The following is a 22,990-nucleotide window of genomic DNA, read 5'->3' as shown; positions in this document are numbered from 1 at the left end:
ATTCGGCCCTGCATCATAACAAAAGGTCATAGGGTGATTCATACAGGTGGGCTGTGACGATTTCAAACAGCTCAGGTGGGTGGGAAACTGGGTTTCCCGCCGCATACCTGAGTATGTGTAAATAATAGAAATGGACATAAACTTCTTATGTCCATAACTATTCGCACGAGCGATTAATACGCTCCAAACCAACACCGGAATATTGCTGATTAAATACTCTTCCGATGGGTACCAAACACTGCTGCATGACTCCTGTTAGACCCTTCCTACAATACAGAGAGGGATTCCTCAGCTCAGGGACATTCTATATTAACCAAACTTTCAGAATCTATCAAAGGGACCATGATCTATAAACTACATTAATTGTGAAAATATGTAACGAATGAGTCGCACGCTACGACTACATAAACTCTACCGTAAATACGCATACCGTGCGCCCGCGGGTGCACGCTCTTGCGGGTATGCGCCTTCACGGGAGAGCGTACGCATGCGCAGCGCGGACCAGTGTGCGGTGCAAATATGGCAACGTGCATGGAGACATTTTTCTGACTTTGACAGTCCTTATTTTGGTGTTTACTTTGTACCCCCTATATTTTAAATAGGAACAGTTCACACATTTGGTGCACAGCCCAAAAAGGGGTGTGTTTTTTCTGGCAAGGGATATGGCCACACAATAGTAACCCCAATACAAATTACACCACACAGAACTGCAACTTTATTCACATTTGATCATGCGATAGTGTCCACCACAGTAGTATCACTGTACCTTATAAATGTTACTCCTCACAGTAGAGCCCCTTATTCACAATACATCACACTGAATTGCTCCTTATTCACATTACACCACACCATATTGCTCTTTATTCACATTAGATGACACAGTAATGCCCTTTCTATACGCAATGCCACATAGTAGAGCACCTTAAACACATAATGCCACACATTAATGCATTTATACACATAATACCACACAGTAATGCCCCTTACACATTAGACACATTATTAATGTCCTTAAAAACCTAATGCACCTTACACATTATGACAACCTTTAGTAATGCCCTTTTACACATAATTCCCTTACACACATGCCACACATTATTAATGCCCTTATACACATAATGATGCACAGTGCCCCTTACACATATGTTGCACATTATTAAATAATTTTTACATGACACACATAATGCTGCTTACACATATTTCAAACACTACTGCACAACCAACCCACTCACATGCACACAGCACTCACACTGCCACTAACACTGTGACCTCTGCCTCTGATTGGATACAGATGTGTCCTCAAATCTTGCCTCAATGCTAACGTGGGCACCTTTTTTTTTTTAATGAAAATGCATCTTACTTGCATTGCTATGTGGCTAGGATACACAAGCAGCTCCTGCTGATTAAAATGATATGCAGCATGCCTATATACTGTGTGAGACTGTGGCTGTATATGCCTATGGCCTGCTCTGGCTTTAGCCCTGAAGCCCAATTGTGTAATGAGTTTCTGCTTAAGTCTTACCACCCATAAAAGTAGTTTACCTCATTTATTCTTAGGACCAGATTACTGAAGTCCTAATTGATCAAATACTTTGCTCTGATGCAGTTGTGCAAGTAGAAATATTCTCTTAGTGGTACAGAGTGCCAAAAAATGGATGTGGACATGTCATGAGGGTGTGTGGCCACATGCTGCTAGTGGGAGTGGCTACATGACAGCCCCTTTTTTTTTGGGGGGGGGGGGGGGGGGGGGGGAGAAATCTGGGGGCAAAGCTACAAATATATAGTAATGCCTCCAGTATAATATATGTAGGGATACCTCCTGTATAATAGCAATATATTGTAATGCCCCCAATTTAACAATATAGTAATACCTCCATTATAATAGGATAATACAGCCACTGTTGCACTCCCAGTAACCCTGACCATGGTCTTGCTGCTTTGTGGCACATTATAATCGTGGTAATGGCAAAGTGTGTGGCAGGTGGTACCGAGTACCTGCTGCCAAATTATTAAGGGTACTCCATACCCGAGCCTACCCGCATACTTCCACTGCTGCTCTGATGTCAGTTACATATTAAGTGAGCAACAATGGATGTAATGTATCAGAACATTTATCCTTGTGACTGGCATCAGGCTTTTCCCCTTTACACCCCATAGAACTGCACAGGAAGTCTGCAATATTTGTTTACTAACACCCCTACCCCCATTCCAAGTGCCATAACGTTAAAATTTATGAAGTTGTGTACAAAGCTTCATCATGAACACAAACCATTACCGCAAAAATATTTAATATACAAAAGTGCACAACATAAATGACAGTGTGGTGGATGAAACAATTAATACAGGTTTATCTAAAAAGCATTTGTGTAAAAATACGAGTGAAAGTATACAGTAAAGCTACATGAAACATTTGCCACTACACATCGGTGATAGCCCACTTGGGTGAATTTGGTACAAAGTGACTGTAGACTGAAGTGCGATCAATCATCCCTATTAGTAGAATCTGTCACATCAGCTTCTTGCTCCCCATGTGGGCAGCCAGCCGTCTGTGGGTAAAAAGGACCAACCAGCCAGTTTAGTGGTGTGTTATTAACCAAGTAATCCATGACGTCATCCATAGAACTCTTCATCTTGGTGAATTGCTCCTTGCTGGTGGCTAAGAGGCCATCAGACAGGTCTCTGATGGAGGAAGCAGAACGGAAGTTCCGATAGACCTCTGTAGCCATGACACTGATGTTCTGAGCCTTGCTCTGGATGTTCTGCGGAAGGCCTTGGACACCGGTCACCAGGGAGAGACAGGTGGTTTGCAGTTGTAGAGTCAGATGCCGGGCAATAGTCAAAGTGCGTGATTCAATTTGCTGAAAAACCGGAAGTTACAGGTTAGAAATAATACTCTGATGCTCTATGCGTTACTTATTCAGTACTTGGACACCTGGCATGTACACCAGTAGAGGAGCTTACCTCCGTGCTCTCAGCCTCCCCACTAGCTTGCTGTCCTGTGCTTTTAGTCCATTCCACCCACGTGTGGTACATCCTATTCTGAGCATCATGGATCTTCTGGTTGGCACCATTCAGGTTCTTTCTTGCAAATTCAATCTAAAAGATGAGATCCTTTAATCACTTAAACTGGAAAAGGTTTATTCAGAAACTGATTTTTTGATTATATAATGAACGTGTCTCTGCCTAAAGTACATAAACACTACCCAATACCATTTCATGATTTTTTTTTTCTATAGCAATTTTTATGGTATACTGTGCATGAATTTGAAGTTATCAGTGGTCTTGTATCAATATAGGATTGCATAATGAAGATTTCATTAAATTAGTAATTAATGGATATACATGAAACAGAAAACCCCAATATCAGATGATCGATATTCTGATAATCAATGCTCATCTGTGAATGTGTGAAAGGCAGCAGTGTTCCTATGACCTAGCAGCTGCTGGGTATTTAAAAATGGGGAAGTGGAAGTGCTGCAGTGTACATTTCTGCAGCAGCTGTTCCTCCACCACCAGGTGGCAGTGCTGCCAGCTTCCCGATACAGCAGTGTTTGAGACACTGGTGAGAAACCAAGGGTGCAAACCACCACGATTAACTAAAAAAACAAAAACAAATGAGAGGATAGATCAAAGGCGATAAATAGAATGAATTTTGATATACGTCACATGGTATGATGTCCTTTTGGATATTCACTCTTTCAATTGTCTCATGATATCCAGATGTCAAACATGAAAAAAAGAGAGATAGTACACATACATGGGTGGTATTGCTTAACACTAAATGAACAACCTATGAGTGTCCAGAAAAACGAAGCCTAAAGTGCCGGACCCAACTTGATAGTAGATGAGAATAGTATCTCGCCAATATTTTGTGGACGTACCCAAACTCACATCAAAATATATAAGAATAGGTGTATAAAGGTATCTTTAAGCTGCTATATCCCACGTGATGTAACACAGAAAGAGCTATTTCAGAAGACGTACCCCACTCACTTTGGAGGGGGATTAGTTCCACGTATAAAAGGTATCTTTCAAGCCAGGATCAGGAATGACATCGATAATTCAAAGGGTTTTTATTAAAAGTTCGTAAAACAGCAATCTGATGTTTTTCTATGTAGTTTCCACTCTCTGGTTTCACCAACGACGTTTCGACCTCCTGGGTCTTTTTCAAGGTAGTCGAAACTCTGTTACATCACGTGGGATAATAGCAGCTTAAAGATACCTTTATACACCTGTTCTTATATATTTTGATGTGAGTTTCGGTACGTCCACAAAATATTGGCAAATTGGTGGCGAGATACTATTCTCATCTACTATCAAGTTGGGTCCGGCACTTTAGGCTTCGTTTTTCTGGACACTCATAGGTTGTTCATTTAGTGTTGAAAGCAATACCACCCATGTATGTGTACTCTCTCTTTTTTTCATGTTTGACATCTGGATATCATGAGACAATTGAAAGAGTGAATATCCAAAAGGACATCATACCATGTGACGTATATCAAAATTCATTCTATTTGTTATCGCCTTTGATCTATCCTCATTTGTTTTTTCTTAGAATATTGTTTTTGATCTGTTATTTGGACTGATCTGTTGAGGATCTAGATTGGGCTGACAACTTTGCGCCAGGAATTTACACTGCTGTGTTTTTTTATCACCATGATTAACGGCTGCTGGAATATTTCCAGCAGCCACGCACTGGGTGTTTGACGCATCAGATACAACCATGTCAGGGGTAGCCCAGCTGTCACATCTGCTACATCCAGACCATGGAATTGTTTATGAGCTCATTTCTTCACCTTGAGCAAGATTCTAAATGTTGCTTCTTAGAAAGAAATAGTTCTTTACAGCTACAGGTATGGCAACAAAAGGGATACTGGACAGGTGGTGGCCATGGTTATAAATCTGCAACTGACCAGATCAACGGTGTTCTGTAGCTGTGCCATGGCCTCCTGGCTCCGGCATTTGACATCCATCACTCGTGTCAAGGCTTGCTGATAAGCACGTTTACGGGCCTTGGTAGAGAGTGACCCCAAGCGAACGTAGTAACTTGACTTTCCTGCTGCCACTTCAAACCCCTCTGTTTTTGTAGATTCCTTCGCTGAAAATATATAGAAGCTTGAAATATAACAAATCCATTTAAATGTCCGACTTGGCTTTACAGCTGGCCTGTCAGTGGCCTAGTAAGAGTTGTGTGGCTATAGTTATACTTTGTGTCCCAGTAGTCCAAGTGTTAGTTCATGAATATACTGCTCACATCAGTTCCGGCTTACCCAGCTCCTCGTCTGTGGGTGGCAGGTATTGTTCCAGGAGACTCTCCGATGTCGTCAGTGCAGTGTCCACACGGCTGCTCACCATCTGCGCTACACTGCTCCCCATAATGGTGCTAATGCCCCCATTCACAGCAGCCTTGGTCATCTCTACACCATCCTGCACAGCTCCCTTAGTTCTGCCAACTACTCCCGATATACTCTGTACAACCACATCCTTAGCACCAAGAACTGCCTCAGAGGCAGTGGAGACCACCTAGAGGAGGACACAGGTACTGCAGATGACATTTATACAACACGCCTGTGTAATGCATGTTATCCTATGTGTAGGATATTCAGGTATAGCTGCTGGGCTGTAAAGTTACCTTGTCAGTAGGCTGATCGAGAATGGGCAGCTTCACCTCAATCTTATCCAATCCTATACATGCAATGTTGTTAGCCAGGGCAACTAAAGGGTTTGACAAAGAAAAGAAAAAAGCCACTTATGAAACAGTACATAGCACCAAGTATGCATCTAAATTGAGTTGGCCATCAATGACTACAAACAATCGAATATAGAGATCCAATGGCTCTCCAACATAAATGGTACAGAGCCCCAATGTTATTGCAAGCACATGGGGCCTAATGCCACCCCCTGATTGGCCTGCAGCCCTGCGAGTAATAGATAGGGGTTAACGATCAGTGGGTGAAGTCATCAATTGTTATTTAACATTGATGCTAACCCACCAATGGTACCATCAATTGCTAGCCTAGTGATGTGTATCTTAGACCAGGGACAGCCAATATTTAGGCTACTTTCTATGCCAAGGTGATTTAAGATGGGCTTGTTTTTTGCATAGTAGGAGACCGAATTTACAACATACAAGACCATAAATCAGCATTTTACTGCTACACCAACTAAATCCAGTGCTAATCCTCATTGTAAGAGAACACATAAGAGGTAATTATCAGCAACTGGATGACAAGCAGAATACAGAGTACAGTACTTAATGTATGTGTATTTTAATTAAGGACGTACTAGGCTGTCAAATACGGACAAGTCTGTCCACAGTGAGTACAGTGAAGTCAATAATGCATGACAGACTGGATCTAATATTGGGTGGGCGGGGGGTATTTATCAAAGTTTGGAGACTGATAAAGAAACAGCCAGTTAGCCTTTAATTGCCACTAAAGTCTCAACTCTGAGCTTTGATAAGTGTCCTCCTTAAAGATAGTTTCCAGACACAGCAGAAAGTCTCAAAACCTACTCTGAGGCTCCAGTCTCTGCAGGATTGGCCTGGCGCTGGTCACAGCCACCGACGTGATGTTCTCCACACTCCTCTCCACTACATTGCACACAGATTTGAGGTAGGGGCGATTATCTTTGGCGTTGATATAGGCAGAAGACACCATGTCATACGTTGAGCTCACCAAGGGGAGGTTGATCAACCTGACCACAACGTTCTACAGGAGAAACAGCCAGAGTTAGTCCAACACCGTACAGTTGGGTTCTTCTGAGCAGACCAGGAGGCCACACCTGTGGACAGGGCTCAGGGTGCACATTTACGGTTTACAGTTGTGACCTATAACATTGGCAATTACCACTCAGTTTTGGTTTGTTTTTAAACACAAAAGTGAGTTTTAGATGCAGCAGTTGCATAGTACACAGGTTACTAGGACCAGTAATATCACAACTACAGGTGGCCCAGTTGATCAGTCAGGGACTGCAGCACACATTGCACATGCAAGGTCTGGCTGCACTGTTAAAGGGGGTTGTAGACCACCACCATTACTTAAAATGAACAGGAGCAAACATACACCATTCTGTGCCTAGTCTACATACAATGCTTCCAAACTGCACTCCAAGTTTTAGTATCCATGCTTCACCACAGGTGACTCAATTAGTACCCCAGTCCATTTGATTTAATCATCTAGGTTCAAGCATAGATATTCTTAAAACCTGGACTGTAACAGTAGCATTTGGGAGGGGAGGGGGTGTGACTGGTTTAGAGGCGCACACTACTAACCGCATAGGGCATGAGGCGAACAAGCATATATCCCTGAATATTAAGTGTAAATACTCCCAATACAGGGCATGTGACCACCTACAGTAACCCACATTACCATTCTCCAGCCTCACCTATACCATAGTGTCACCATACACTGTACTTACCTGCTGCTCTACTGTCTCTGCCATATTAACAGTCAGCCACCTAGGAAACATAAGATACACACATGTAAGAGCACAGAAGGCAGCAGTTATTCAGGAATGGACATCACTGCCTGATGGTTACAGACCATCAATGGTTCCCTTACAACTAGGGAGGCCAATCCCGGGATCAGGATCGGCGGGATCCCAGGATTTGGACCCAAAAATGCCAGGATTTGAATCCCAGGATTGGAGCCTCCAATCCCGGGATTAGAGTGCGCATGCACAGTTTTGCCCGACAGCGCTGCCCGGCTGTCAGCAATGTAGTTACATCAGCTATGAGGACACGCACTGACCGCACTGGCGGCATTTCAAACGTAGCACTGGCCAATCAGAGCTGGCAGACCGGCAGCCAATCAGGGAAGCGGCAGCAGCCACGGCCCCTGATTGGCTGCCGGACTGCCAGTTCTGACTGGCTGGTGGCCATCGCTACGTTTGAAATGCTGCCAGCGTGGTCAGTGTGTGTGTCCATGGCTGGTGCCCGCGGCCCGCCTAAGTAGTGTTTATCTTATCGCTACCTACACCCACACTCCCTCACTGCTCCAGACATCATCCCTCTGCTCACTACACCCACTGGCACCTTCCCTTCCTGTACCTTACATGCTCACTACACACCCACCCTCCCGCTGCTCCCTACACCCACTCTCCCGCAGCTCCCTACACCCACCCTCCCTTGCTCCCTACATCCACCCTGCCTTACTGCCCTCCACATATACTTTCCATGCTCCCTACTGCAATCCCGGGAATGAGCATTTTTTAATCCCAAATCCCAGCATTGAAAAAAAAACACCCCAGGATTGGCCTCCCTACTTACAACTACTAATATATCAAACATTCAATGGCAGCATTCCAATGTTTGCAGCTATCAAATGGTGATGATTGGATGGTGTTCTAGTGGTTACCTGTATTCCAGTATCCTGACCTCTGCACAACCTCCTGGCTCCTTCCTGACTGCTGCTCCCTGCCTCAGGGCACCCTGGCTTTTATAGGGGCTGCCTCACATGTGACCTGCTCTGTCCCTCCCCTATCTAGGGCTCAGTAGGAGGAGTTACAGGTGTGGGTGCAGATCATTAGTGTCTCCTGTCAGCTCCATAAGTGTCTAACTACATTTCTGTGACATGGGGCAGATGTACTAAGCCTTGGAGAGAGATAAAGTGGAGAAAGATAAATAGGCTAATCATAATGTCCCTTTAAATCTAAGCACTCATGGATTACACAGGTTCTCTAGCTGATTACAACCAGATGAAATGCAGACTTGACGTCAGCCAGCCCAGGGACAGTATGGTAAACCTAGAGATAAAGGGGTATATGCAATTGCGGTCGAATTCCCAAAATTGTCGAAAAACGGGAATTTTTCGCCCCCCCCAAAAAAATCGACAATGCAATTCAGTACTTTCCGTCAAAAAAACTGACTTTCAAAATTCGACTTTTTGAAATTCGACTTTTGTCAAATTCGACTTTTCTGCAATGGTACAAATGCGGCAATTCGCCAAAAGTATATTCAATTGAAGTTTGGAAATTCGACAACAGTGCTTTTAGACAGTAAATTCGTCATTTTCAATCCGCCACACTTTGGTGAGTAAAACGAATAAAAAAAAATTAAAACATGTTTTTTTGGGTGGTTTTTTTTTTGCTAATAGCATATCTATTTATATTAGAAGGGATTAGGTACATGGTTTGTCTGTTTTGGAGGCACAAGTATTATTTATATATTTTTTAAAATATATATATATTTTTTTACATGGAATGGTAAAATCCTGAAAAAAAATGGCGTGGGGTCCCCCCTCCAAAGCATAACCAGCCTCGGGCTCTTCGAGCTGGTCCTGGTTCTAAAAATCCGGGGAGAAATTGGACAGGGGATCCCCCGTATTTTTAAAACCAGCACCGGGCTCTGCGCCTGGTGCTGGTGCAAAAAATACGGGGGACAAAAAGAGTAGGGGTCCCCCGTATTTTTTACACCAGCATCGGGCTCCACTAGCTGGACAGATAATGCCACAGTCGGGGGTCACTTTTATACAGCGCCCTGCAGCCGTGGCATTAAATATCCAACTAGTCACCCCTGGCCGGGGTACCCTGGGGGAGTGGGGACCCCTTCAATCAAGGGGTCCCCCCCCAGCCACCCAAGGGCCAGGGGTGAAGCCCGAGGCTGTCCCCCCCATCCAAGGGCTGCGGATGGGGGGCTGATAGCCTTGAGAAAAATGAAAGAATATTGTTTTTTCCAGTAGTACTACAAGTCCCAGCAAGCCTCCCCCACAAGCTGGTACTTGGAGAACCACAAGTACCAGCATGTGGGAGAAAAACGGGCCAGCTGGTACCTGTAGTACTACTGGAAAAAAATACCCCAATAAAAACAGGAGACACACACCTTGATAGTAAAACTTTATTACACAACTGCCGACACACACATACTTACCTATGTTGACCCGCCGACTGCCACAGTCTCCGTCGATCCGGGGTACCTGTGAAAAAAATTAGACTCACCTGATCCAGTGTCCAGAGATAAATCCACGTACTTGGCAAAAAAATAACACGACAAACCCGGACCAGCGGACTGAAAGGGGTCCCATGTTTACACATGGGACCCCTTTCCCCGAATGCAGAGAGACCCCTTCGTGACTGTTTTTACGTCCTGTTGATGTACCTTCCCAGGCCTGTTTTTGTCCTGTTGACGACTCGTTACCCCCTGTTTTCTCCTGTTGTTTGGTTGCCGCAAATATTGGACCCTTTTATCCAACTCTACCATGGGCGACCTACTTGTGATGTGGACCTGACCCTCCGCCATGTAGCAGACAACCCCCCTCAGGTGAGATGTATTGCCCAAAACTCCCTCTTGTCCAAAATCACCCCGGCATGTCCAAAGTGCAGCCTTCCGGCATTTGCAAAACTGCACATCCAAACATTCCCTGATACACCAATGCTTGTCAGGGAATGTTTGGATGTGTAGTGACGCAAGTGCCGGAGGGTTGCATTTGGGTCCACTGTAACCTGCTTGTGTCGTGTTGATTGTACCTCTTCTTTTCAGTACCAGGGTGACACTATTACCAATAGCTGGAACCTCATACCGTTCTCTTCCACAGGTCTTGCGGTGTATCCTTCCCAAGTGGCGTGGATGTGAAGAGACACCACAGTTCCCCTGATGTTCCCTGGGCGACCTACTTGTGATGTGGACCTGAGCCTCCGCCATGTAGCTGACAACCCCCCTCAGGTGAGATGTATTGCCCAAAACTCCCTCTTGTCCAAGTCACCCCGGCATGTCCAAAGTGCAGCCCTCCGGCATTTGCAAAACTGCACATCCAAACATTCCCTGATACACCAATGCTTGTCAGGGAATGTTTGGATGTGTAGTGACGCAAGTGCCGGAGGGTTGCATTTGGGTCCACTGTAACCTGCTTGTGTCGTGTTGATTGTACCTCTTCTTTTCAGTACCAGGGTGACACTATTACCAATAGCTGGAACCTCATACCGTTCTCTTCCACAGGTCTTGCGGTGTATCCTTCCCAAGTGGCGTGGATGTGAAGAGACACCACAGTTCCCCTGATGTTCCCTGGGCGACCTACTTGTGATGTGGACCTGAGCCTCCGCCATGTAGCTGACAACCCCCCCTCAGGTGAGATGTATTGCCCAAAACTCCCTCTTGTCCAAGTCACCCCGGCATGTCCATAGTGCAGCCCTCCGGCATTTGCAAAACTGCACATCCAAATATTCCCTGATACACCAATGCTTGTCAGGGAATGTTTGGATGTGTAGTGACGCAAGTGCCGGAGGGTTGCATTTGGGTCCACTGTAACCTGCTTGTGTCGTATTGATTGTACCTCTTCTTTTCAGTACCAGGGTGACACTATTACCAATAGCTGGAACCTCATACCGTTCTCTTCCACAGGTCTTGCGGTGTATCCTTCCCAAGTGGCGTGGATGTGAAGAGACACCACAGTTCCCCTGATGTTCCCTGGGCGACCTACTTGTGATGTGGACCTGAGCCTCCGCCATGTAGCTGACAACCCCCCTCAGGTGAGATGTATTGCCCAAAACTCCCTCTTGTCCAAGTCACCCCGGCATGTCCAAAGTGCAGCCCTCCGGCATTTGCAAAACTGCACATCCAAACATTCCCTGATACACCAATGCTTGTCAGGGAATGTTTGGATGTGTAGTGACGCAAGTGCCGGAGGGTTGCATTTGGGTCCACTGTAACCTGCTTGTGTCGTGTTGATTGTACCTCTTCTTTTCAGTACCAGGGTGACACTATTACCAATAGCTGGAACCTCATACCGTTCTCTTCCACAGGTCTTGCGGTGTATCCTTCCCAAGTGGCGTGGATGTGAAGAGACACCACAGTTCCCCTGATGTTCCCTGGGCGACCTACTTGTGATGTGGACCTGAGCCTCCGCCATGTAGCTGACAACCCCCCTCAGGTGAGATGTATTGCCCAAAACTCCCTCTTGTCCAAGTCACCCCGGCATGTCCAAAGTGCAGCCCTCCGGCATTTGCAAAACTGCACATCCAAACATTCCCTGATACACCAATGCTTGTCAGGGAATGTTTGGATGTGTAGTGACGCAAGTGCCGGAGGGTTGCATTTGGGTCCACTGTAACCTGCTTGTGTCGTGTTGATTGTACCTCTTCTTTTCAGTACCAGGGTGACACTATTACCAATAGCTGGAACCTCATACCGTTCTCTTCCACAGGTCTTGCGGTGTATCCTTCCCAAGTGGCGTGGATGTGAAGAGACACCACAGTTCCCCTGATGTTCCCTGGGCGACCTACTTGTGATGTGGACCTGAGCCTCCGCCATGTAGCTGACAACCCCCCTCAGGTGAGATGTATTGCCCAAAACTCCCTCTTGTCCAAGTCACCCCGGCATGTCCATAGTACAGCCCTCCGGCATTTGCAAAACTGCACATCCAAATATTCCCTGATACACCAATGCTTGTCAGGGAATGTTTGGATGTGTAGTGACGCAAGTGCCGGAGGGTTGCATTTGGGTCCACTGTAACCTGCTTGTGTCGTGTTGATTGTACCTCTTCTTTTCAGTACCAGGGTGACACTATTACCAATAGCTGGAACCTCATACCGTTCTCTTCCACAGGTCTTGCGGTGTATCCTTCCCAAGTGGCGTGGATGTGAAGAGACATGCCATTTCTCCTGATGTTCCATGGGCGACCTACTTGTGTACAATTCAACTGCATATCAAATAATTTTAATAAAAACCACAGAAAACTTCTCTTTTTAAAAATTTATTGAAGACAAATTGTATTTTATTTTTTAAATAAAAATTGAAAGTTAATAAAACAAAAAAGTAGTTTGTTCTTCTTAACATTCTTCTCTTGTGTAGATATCTGTGGGGAAAAGTAAAAAAAAGCATATTAAGTAAAGACACTAAAGTCATGTTCATTTCTTTCCCAAGAACATTTGTGGAACCACACAGCCCAGCATGACCCATTGCTGGGCTGTGTGGTTCCACAAAGGCTGGCGGTCCAAAGTGGAATAGTGGTGTCAGTGGTCAGCACTTTGACACGCTAACATTTGTGGAACCACACAGCCCAGCATGACCCATTGCTGGGCTGTGTGGTTCCACAAAGGCTGGCGGTCCAAAGTGGAATAGTGGTGTCAGTGGTCAGCACTTTGACACGCTAACATTTGTGGAACCACACAGCCCAGCATGACCCATTGCTGGGCTGTGTGGTTCCACAAAGGCTGGCGGTCCAAAGTGGAATAGTGGTGTCAGTGGTCAGCACTTTGACACGCTAACATTTGTGGAACCACACAGCCCAGCATGACCCATTGCTGGGCTGTGTGGTTCCACAAAGGCTGGCGGTCCAAAGTGGAATAGTGGTGTCAGTGGTCAGCACTTTGACACGCTAACATTTGTGGAACCACACAGCCCAGCATGACCCATTGCTGGGCTGTGTGGTTCCACAAAGGCTGGCGGTCCAAAGTGGAATAGTGGTGTCAGTGGTCAGCACTTTGACACGCTAACATTTGTGGAACCACACAGCCCAGCATGACCCATTGCTGGGCTGTGTGGTTCCACAAAGGCTGGCGATACAAAGTGGAATAGTGGTGTCAGTGGTCAGCACTTTGACACGCTAACATTTGTGGAACCACACAGCCCAGCATGACCCATTGCTGGGCTGTGTGGTTCCACAAAGGCTGGCGGTCCAAAGTTTCTTGAATATATACATTGAAACATGGCTCTACTCACCTTGGTACGCACAACACGAACTTATGCCGTCCACTTCAATTTTCCACCCAATCCTATGAATAAGCAAAAAACACACACTAGTGAATAGTAAATTCACACAACAGTGAAAGCCTATTGTACACCATTACAAAAAGGATTTTTTGGGTAAAAAAGTGGTATCAGAATAGCTCTTTGGCCCATCATACATGTAGCCACAAGGAGCTTTCATCCGTTACCACACGCGCCCGCATACATGCCCGCGCATGTATGCCTACACAAAGCTCCTTGGTAGTACCCGGTCACGGGTGGGGAAGCCCAACACATAAAACAATAGTAAGAAAAAAAACAAACTAATGGGAGGGGAAGAAAGGGATACATGACAAACATATATAGTAAATTAAACAATACGACCGGGCTTATGGTGGAAGTCTGTCCGGATCCTCTGCTTCCTCCTGATGGGGCGTCAATGTCCTGGGAGGCTGGGTAGTGTGTTGACTGGGCCTCTGTGCCCGTGCGGCTGTAGATGTTGCGGCCGGTGTTGGTGGTGGAGGCATCTGGTGGGTGGGGTACATCCCTGTATATCCTTGGTACATCTGTGACTGTCTATACCAGGTTGGTAGTGGAGGAAGGGAACGAGGCGTCCTTGTGGCTTGTGATGGCGGAAATGGTGGATCACCAGCGTGTTGATGACCTGGTTCTGGGAGCTTATCATAGATCATCTGCAGTGTTGTTGCGATAAACTGTTGGCTGGATGAGGATTGTCGATGGCTCTCCGACATGTTGTCATTGCTGTGTGCCAGGCATGATGTGTTCTCCACGAGCCGGTTCATGGATTGGGCCAGAATGTGAAGGATGTCCATAGTCTCCCTATGATCTTCTCTTCTGGTCTGTAGCATTTTGGCCGTGCTGTCGGCATGAGCCTTCTGCATTTCAAGCAGACTGTTTGACATCTTATCCATTGTCCTCTCAATGGCGTCCAGTCTGCTTCCAGCGACATTTGTGTAAGTATCCTGGTGGGAAGTAATCTCGGATGCCAGGGTGTGTACCCTCTGAACATTTGAGGGATCCTGCCCTTCCTGGACGTCTGCCACCACTTGCATTTGGGCAGCTGAAAAGAAAATTAGAAATTATTATACACATTCATCATACATTTGTTTGGAGGCTCACAATTCGATATTTACTCACACAGGGATGTAGCAACTGCAGGCTGCTGCACTTCCACCTCGTCATCCTCTGACGAATCCTGTAGGAGGAGATCCGGCCTGTAGTAGGAACCAATCCTCGAAGCAAGTCCGCTGCTGGTCCGTGGCACCACTGTTTGCAAAAGAAAAAAAAATTAAAGTTAATAAACTATACAAAACTGGTGCACCCCCCCCACCACACCCCCAAAAATAAAATACAAACCTTCTCCATCCTGTGGTGCCGCTGCTCCAGGAGCTTCACTTGTCCTCATTTCTGGAGACTTTTCAAGGGTCTGGCTGGATACTTCTGCACGGCTGTCTTCAAACCCAAGAAAAGTCTCGTCCGTTAACCCTGTAGATTCAAACAGATCAGGTGATGGGTCCATAAGGGTAGTGTCTTGAGGCTCTTCAGTCACAGTCCCAGAGCTCCTGGAGAGACGACGATCTGGTGATGGCCTGCGCGTAGGAGCTGTAGTTTGGCGCCCATCTGGTGGTGTGGTCGCCGACGGTGTCTGGCGCACAGGTGACGTTCTGTGCGCTGATGTCTGGCGCGGAGGTGATAGTCTGCGTGCTGACGTCGTCTGGTGCACAGGTGACAAACTGCGCGATGACGATGTGTGGCGCACAGGTGATGATCTGCGCGCTCCTGATGCTTGCTGCGCAGGTGATGGTCCGCGCCCTGCTGTCGATGCCTGCTGCGCAGGTGTCGGTCCGCGCGCTGGCGATGTCCTCTGGGCAGGCCTGTCTGAAAAACAAAAAACTCACATTAGCAAATACAAAATTTGTTTTTTGAAGTACAGCTCATCTGAATGTATTCTTACCATCAGGCCTCCTTTTGGACTGCTTGTCTCCCGCCTTCTTCCGTCTTCTGGGCGGTTCTTCCTCCTCTGGAAAGCTAGCAGGACGGCTGGAGTCCACACCTCCGCGAACTCCTTCGACCATGGCAGGGTTCATGCGCCTTCTAATAACGTTCTTCCAGGGTAGCCACTTCAGATTGAGAGCCGGGCCCACCTCCCGTAGCTGTCTCATGTCGGCGCTGAATCCCCATCTTCTTTTTGGTCTGTCTGCGGCAATCACTGTACCGCTTCATGCAGTTTCTGGTGCTCCGGCGGTTTCCAGATACTGCAGTGACTTGGCTCGCGATGGCATCCCAGATGGTTCGCTTCGTCTTGGCTGCTGTGGTCTGTGCCCTTTGTCCATACAGAACGTCGTAGGACCTGTCGACGCCATCCACTAGGGTACAGTTTTCCGCCTCAGTGTATCTGGGTCCACGCGGCTTTTTCGGTCCTGCATCTTCACCAGAGGCTTCCTCCTCCGACTGCTCCTCTGGCTGGCTTCTTGCCTTTAGGGATTGAAAAAAAACCATGCATTTAATAAGATCGGTATGTACCTGTGAGTGTCAGCATCCCTGGCATTGCGCACATATACCTGTAGGTGTGCATGGCAGTGCGCAAACTAGGGTGTGTCAAGTTGGATGGTATTTGTGTCTGCAGGTGTTGTCAGTACCTTTCTACTAGGCTTTTTCTTTTTCGACTTCTCACTTTGGTCCCTTGACGACCGCGGCTGGTCACTGCATGCCTGGTCGGTCGTATCCTCCTCCTGGGTCGGCTCCCACTCCTCGTTGCTACGCAGGGATAGTTCTGAGTGGGTGGGGGAAGGGGGGGGGGGATCGGGTCTGCTTGTCCCTGGATATCTCTGTTTTAAAAAGAACAAAAAAATATATATTTTTACAAATTTAACACACATTACATTATTACATGCAATCGCATGTCATGCTGCTGGAACCCCAGTTCTCAAGCAGGACCAAACACACAAAAAAAAAAAACCCGTACAAACATCCCTGCACATACTGGAAATCAACCATGGCTGACACACACAAAATGGCTGACAGTCACCCCAAACTAGCCAAAAAGCATCCCTGCACACTCTGGAGGTACACCAGTGCTAAAATAGGAGGGAAAAAACATGTTTGGCAAACAACCGACACCACATGTCGACCACATGTAAGACACAAACTTGCTCCAAATCACCCCAAACTAGCCAAAAAGCATCCCTGCACACTCTGGAGGTACACCAGTGCTAAAATAGGAGGGGAAAAAACATGTTTGGCAAACAAACGACACCACATGTCGACCACATGTAAGACACAAACTTGCTCCAAATCACCCCAAACTAGCCAAAAAGCATCCCTGCACACTCTGGAGGTACACCAGTGCTAAAATAGGAGGGAAAAAACATGTTTGGCAAACAAACGACACCACATGTCGACCACATGTAAGACACAAACTTGCTCCAAATCACCCCAAACTAGCCAAAAAGCATCCCTGCACACTCTGGAGGTACACCAGTGCTAAAATAGGAGGGAAAAAACATGTTTGGCAAACAAACGACACCACATGTCGACCACATGTAAGACACAAACTTGCTCCAAATCACCCCAAACTAGCCAAAAAGCATCCCTGCACACTCTGGAGGTACACCAGTGCTAAAATAGGAGGGAAAAAACATGTTTGGCAAACAAACGACACCACATGTCGACCGCATTGATACCGACACACACTAAAATCAGCCCAAACTAGCCAAAAATCATTCCTGCACATGCTGGAGGTACACCAATGCAAAAGCATGACCCAAAAAGTCATTTTAAGAAGAAAAAAAAACCGTAAAAAACTACCCCAAAACACAAAACTCCACAAAAAAAATGCAGCAAAACAAGCAGGAGCTATACACATACCTGCACACATACCCAAACACCCCATGTACACCTCATGGCAACCCCCACTACAAAAACACATACATGCAACACCAGACCCACATGTGGTACTTACCTACAAATGTAGTAAAAGCTCCAAAAATGACTCTCCTCCGGGGTAACAGGTATCCTCCTGTCTGTCCTGGAATAAAGCCTGCTGGGTGTCCAAACGATACCACAGCAAACAACCAATTTGCTAGCTCTGCACCTCCTCACACCTCTCTGCAGGTTCACAAAATGGCTGCAGAGCATACAGCAAACAAGCCCTAATAAAGGGCTGCAAACGGCGGGAAGTCAAATTCGGGACGCCCACTACTCGCCGATTGGGCCGTTATCCGCCAAGGGGTGTGTCGAATCCGTTTTGCATTGCATATGGTGAATTCATGTTCCCGGCGGCAGGGCTGCGGCTGACGAGTACAGGCGAATTTTTAAACGGACGAAAAAAAGGCGCAATTCGTCCGGAATTGCATATACCCCAAAGAGGCAGATGTATTAATCCTGGAGAAGTGATAAAGTAGTGATAAGTGGAAGGTGATAACGCACCAGCCAATCATTACAGATTTGAAAAATGACAGTTAGGAGCTGATTGGTGCATTATCACCTTCTACTTATCACTGCTTTATCACTTCTCCAGGCTTAACACATCTGCCCCAAAGTACCAACCAACCAACCAACCAACCAACCAACCAGCCCCTGACTGTTATTTAAAAAAAAACAGCCTGTAACATGGCAGTTAGGAGCTGATTGGCTGGTAGTTTATCTCATCTACTCTATCTCTCTCTAGTCTCCAGGCTCTGATACATCTCCCCTTAGGTGCAGGGCCGGATTAACAATGGGGCGGATGGAGCTGCAGCTCCAGGCCCCCCATTGAAAATAGGCCCACAGATCCCCTGCAGTGTTGACAGTGAAAAGTCACTCCTATGTCAGAGTCAGACTCTGGGGCAGCCGAAACAAGAAGCTCTGCACCCGTCATTGCGATAACTCCTCCTGCCGTACCCCTCAGAAACTCCGCCTCCACACCCGACAGATTCCCCGCCTCAGGCACCTGACAGAAGCTCTGCCTCCCGCAGCTGTAAGAAGCTCTGCCACCCGCACCTGACAAGATCCGCCTCCCGCACCTGACAGAAGCTCCGCCTCCCGCAGCCGTAAGAAGCTCTGCCCCCCGCAGCCATCAGAAGCTCTTCCACCCGCACCTGACAAGCTCCGTCCCTCGCAGCCGCCAGAAGCTCCGCCTCCCACACCTTAGAGAAGCTCCGCCTCCCGCACCCGTCACAAGCCCCACCAAACGGACCCATCCAAACAAAGCCTCGCCTCCTGTACCCGTTGGAAGTTTCAAAGCTTCGCAGTCACGATGTCAGTCAGTGTCAGAAGATCAGAACTTTTGATCGGCAGCACGTGAGTAGAGCTGGGGGTCAGTGGGGATGCCCAGGGGGTGCTGGTGAGTAATGGACCATTTAGGACAGAGGTCTGCTACTTGGTTGCCAGGAATTTCGCAATGCAGCAGTTAGCACAGGGATCTCAGCTCTTCCTGTGGATATGCTCCGCCCCATGCCACCATTTTTGCTCCTACCCTGTTATCTGCTGCTCTTCCACCAGTATCTATGCTTTCCTCTCCACCTGTATCTCTGACCCCTCCCCACCTGTATCGCTGCCGCCTCTCCACCTGTATCGTTACCCCCTCCCCACCTGTATGGCTGCCCCCTCCCCACCTGTATCGCTGCCGCCTCTCCAACTGTATTGCTGCCCCCTCTCCACCTGTATTGCTCGCCTCCTCTCCACCTGTATCTCTAACCCCTCTCCACCTGTATCTCTAACCCCTCTCCACCTGTATCGCTACCCCCTCTCCACCTGTATCGCTGCCCCCTCTCCACCTGTATTGCTCGCCTCCTCTCCACCTGTATCTCTACCCCCTCTCCACCTATATCTCTACCCCCTCTCCACCTGTATCGCTGTCCCCTCTCCACCTGTATCGCTGTCCCCTCTCCACCTGTATCGCTGCCCCCTCTCCACCTGTATTGCTGCCCCCTCTCCACCTGTATTGCTCGCCTCCTCTCCACCTGTATCTCTTACCCCCTCTCCACCTATATCTCTACCCCCTCTCCATTTGTATCTCTACCCCCTCTCCACCTGTATCACTGCCCCCTCTCCACCTGTATCGCTGCCCCCTCTCCACCTGTATCGCTGCCCCCTCTCTACCTGTATTGCTCGCCTCCTCTCCACCTGTATCTCTACCCCCTCTCCACCTATATCTCTACCCCCTCTCCATCTGTATCTCTACCCCCTCTCCATTTGTATCTCTACCCCCTCTCCACCTGTATCACTGCCCCCTCTCCACCTGTATGGCTGCCCCCTCCCCACCTGTATCGCTGCTGCCTCTCCAACTGTATTGCTGCCCCCTCTCCACCTGTATTGCTCGCCTCCTCTCCACCTGTATCTCTAACCCCTCTCCACCTGTATTTCTAACCCCTCTCCACCTGTATCGCTACCCCCTCTCCACCTGTATCGCTGCCCCCTCTCCACCTGTATTGCTCGCCTCCTCTCCACCTGTATCTCTACCCCCTCTCCACCTATATCTCTACCCCCTCTCCACCTGTATCGCTAACCCCTCTCCACCTGTATTGCTGTCCCCTCTCCACCTGTATCGCTGCCCCCTCTCCACCTGTATTGCTCGCCTCCTCTCCACCTGTATCTCTTACCCCCTCTCCACCTATATCTCTACCCCCTCTCCATTTGTATCTCTACCCCCTCTCCACCTGTATCACTGCCCCCTCTCCACCTGTATCGCTGCCCCCTCTCCACCTGTATCGCTGCCCCCTCTCCACCTGTATCGCTGCCCCCTCTCCACCTGTATTGCTCGCCTCCTCTCCACCTGTATCTCTACCCCCTCTCCACCTATATCTCTACCCCCTCTCCATCTGTATCTCTACCCCCTCTCCACCTATATATCTACCCCCTCTCCATCTGTATCTCTACCCCCTCTACATCTGTATCTCTAACCCCTTTCCACCTGTATCGCTACCCCCTCTCCACCTGTATCGCTGCCCCTTCTCCACCTGTATTGCTCGCCTCCTCTCCACCTGTATCTCTACCCCCTCTCCACCTATATCTCTACCCCCTCTCCACCTGTATCGCTAACCCCTCTCCACCTGTATTGCTCGCCTCCTCTCCACCTGTATCTCTTACCCCCTCTCCACCTATATCTCTACCCCCTCTCCATTTGTATCTCTATCCCCTCTCCACCTGTATCACTGCCCCCTCTCCACCTGTATCGCTGCCCCCTCTCCACCTGTATCGCTGCCCCCTCTCCACCTGTATCGCTGTCCCCTCTCCACCTGTATCGCTGCCCCCTCTCCACCTGTATTGCTCGCCTCCTCTCCACCTGTATCTCTACCCCCTCTCCATCTGTATCTCTACCCCCTCTCCATCTGTATCTCTACCCTCTCTCCACCTGTATCGCTGCTCCCTGTCCACCTGTATCGCTGCCCCCTCTCCACCTGTATTGCTCGCCTCCTCTCCACCTGTATCTCTAACCCCTCTCCACCTATATCTCTACCCCCTCTCCATCTGTATCGCTGTCCCCTCTCCACCTGTATCGCTGTCCCCTCTCCACCTGTATCGCTGCCCCCTCTCCACCTGTATCGCTGCCCCCTCTCCACCTGTATTGCTCGCCTCCTCTCCACCTGTATCTCTAACCCCCTCTCCACCTGTATCGCTGCCCCCTCCCCACCTGTATCTCTTACCCCTCTCCACCTGTATCGCTGCCCCCTCTCCACCTGTATCGCTGCCCCCTCTCCACCTGTATCGCTACCCCCTCTCCACCTGTATTGCTTGCCTCCTCTCCATCTGTATCTCTACCCCTTCTCCACCTATATCTCTACCCCCTCTACATCTGTATCTCTACCCTCTCTCCACCTGTATCGCTGCTCCCTGTCCACCTGTATCGCTGCCCCCTCTCCACCTGTATTGCTCGCCTCCTCTCCACCTGTATCTCTACCCCCTCTTCACCTTTATCTCTACCCCCTCTCCATCTGTGTCTCTACCCTCTCTCCACCTGTACCGCTGCTCTCTGTCCACCTGTACCGCTGCTCCCTGTCCACCTGTACCGCTGCTCCCTGTCCACCTGTACCGCTGCTCCCTGTCCACCTGTACCGCTGCTCCCTGTCCACCTGTACCGCTGCTCCCTGTCCACCTGTACCGCTGCTCCCTCTCCACCTGTATCTCTACCTCCTCCACCTGTATCTCTGTCCCCTCATCATCTGTATCTCTGCTTCCTCTCCACCTGTATCTCTGCCCCCTCCTCACCTCTATCTCTACCCCCTCCTCACCTCTATCTCTACCCCCTCTCCACCTGTATGTCTACCCCCTCCCCACCTGGGTCTCTGCCCCCTCTCTACATATGTTTCTGCCTTCTCTTTACTTATGCTTCCGCTTACCTCTCCACTTGTGTCTCTGCCACCTTCACTACCGGTCTCTCTGCCACCTTAACTACCTGTGTGTCCACCCCTCTTGCCACCTGTGCCTTCCTACTTGTGCCTCAGCCTCGTTCCCCACTTGTGTCATTGCCCCCTCCCTACTTGTTTCTCTGCATTCTCCACACTGTGTCCCTTCCCCACCTGTGCTTCTGTCCCCCTTTACACATGCGACTCTCCCTCCCTATCCACCTGTATCTCTGCCTTCCACACCACCTGTGGTTCTGCCTTCCGTCTACCTGTGCTTCCACCTCCCTCCCTACCTCTCCAAATGCATCTTTGCCTCCTTCCCCACCTGAATCTTTGCCCCCCTCTCCACTTATATCTATATCTTCCTCTCCACCTGTCTATCTACTCTTCCAAATGTATCTCTGCCTTCCTCCCCACCTGTGGCACTACTCCCTTCGACCCATGCTTCCGCCCATCTCACAGTAACCAGATTCACAGGGACAGAACTCTCTGACAAGCTCTGTCCCTGAATGTGATAATATGACCCATAGAGATGTAGTGTAGTAGTGATTGTATTAAGCAGAGATAAAAGTGGAGAAGTGAACAAATGGAGAAGTTGCCCATGGCAACCAATCAGCATTGACATAACATTTATAATTTGTATACTATAAGAGTATACAGAGCAGTTCCACTGGCTCACTTTTCCACTTTTATCACTTTTTACTACATCTCCCCCACAGTGGAGAGATGTAGTGGGTCATGCCGAGTTGATCGCTAGCTGCCGTTGTTCGCAGAGCAGTGATCAGGCAAAAAAAATCGGCATTTCTGCGTATGCGTATGGCCTGCAATGCGCACACGCGTTGTACGGGTACAACGTCCATTGTGGTTGTGCACAGGTTCTAGCGAAGATTTCAGTCGCACTGACGACCGCAAGAAGATTGACAGGAAGGGGGTGTTTCTGGGTGTCAACTGACCATTTTCAGGGAGTGTTGGCAAAAACGAAGGC

At 48.3% G+C, this 22,990-nt stretch overlaps 1 protein-coding gene across 1 annotated transcript; it reads right to left on the bottom strand.

Moving 5' to 3' along the window:
- Nucleotides 1-1,971: 1,971 nt before the first annotated feature.
- Nucleotides 1,972-8,418, bottom strand: LOC135055199 (perilipin-2-like). Its single transcript, XM_063958957.1, has 8 exons — nucleotides 8,358-8,418; nucleotides 7,420-7,459; nucleotides 6,515-6,710; nucleotides 5,633-5,715; nucleotides 5,271-5,523; nucleotides 4,914-5,098; nucleotides 2,962-3,096; nucleotides 1,972-2,858 (listed from the first exon to the last, which is right to left on the bottom strand). The coding sequence occupies exons 2-8, from the start codon at nucleotides 7,441-7,443 to the stop codon at nucleotides 2,481-2,483; spliced, it is 1,254 nt and encodes a 417-aa protein (XP_063815027.1). The 5' UTR covers nucleotides 7,444-7,459; nucleotides 8,358-8,418; the 3' UTR covers nucleotides 1,972-2,480.
- Nucleotides 8,419-22,990: the final 14,572 nt, after the last annotated feature.

Source organism: Pseudophryne corroboree, chromosome 1 (assembly GCF_028390025.1).
Source record: "Pseudophryne corroboree isolate aPseCor3 chromosome 1, aPseCor3.hap2, whole genome shotgun sequence".
NCBI lineage: Eukaryota > Metazoa > Chordata > Amphibia > Anura > Myobatrachidae > Pseudophryne > Pseudophryne corroboree.
This window is presented reverse-complemented; position numbering and strand designations above follow the sequence as displayed.

What these genes read in the sequence shown, in the direction of transcription:
- LOC135055199 (XM_063958957.1), bottom strand. Translation starts at nt 7,443, where the DNA reads ATGGCAGAGACAGTAGAGCAGCAG. An exon ending in TCGATCAGCCTACTGACAAG is followed by an intron (nt 5,524 to 5,632) that starts GTAACTTTACAG and finishes GTCCTCCTCTAG; the next exon opens with GTGGTCTCCACTGCCTCTGA. An exon ending in ACCCACAGACGAGGAGCTGG is followed by an intron (nt 5,099 to 5,270) that starts GTAAGCCGGAAC and finishes ATATATTTTCAG; the next exon opens with CGAAGGAATCTACAAAAACA.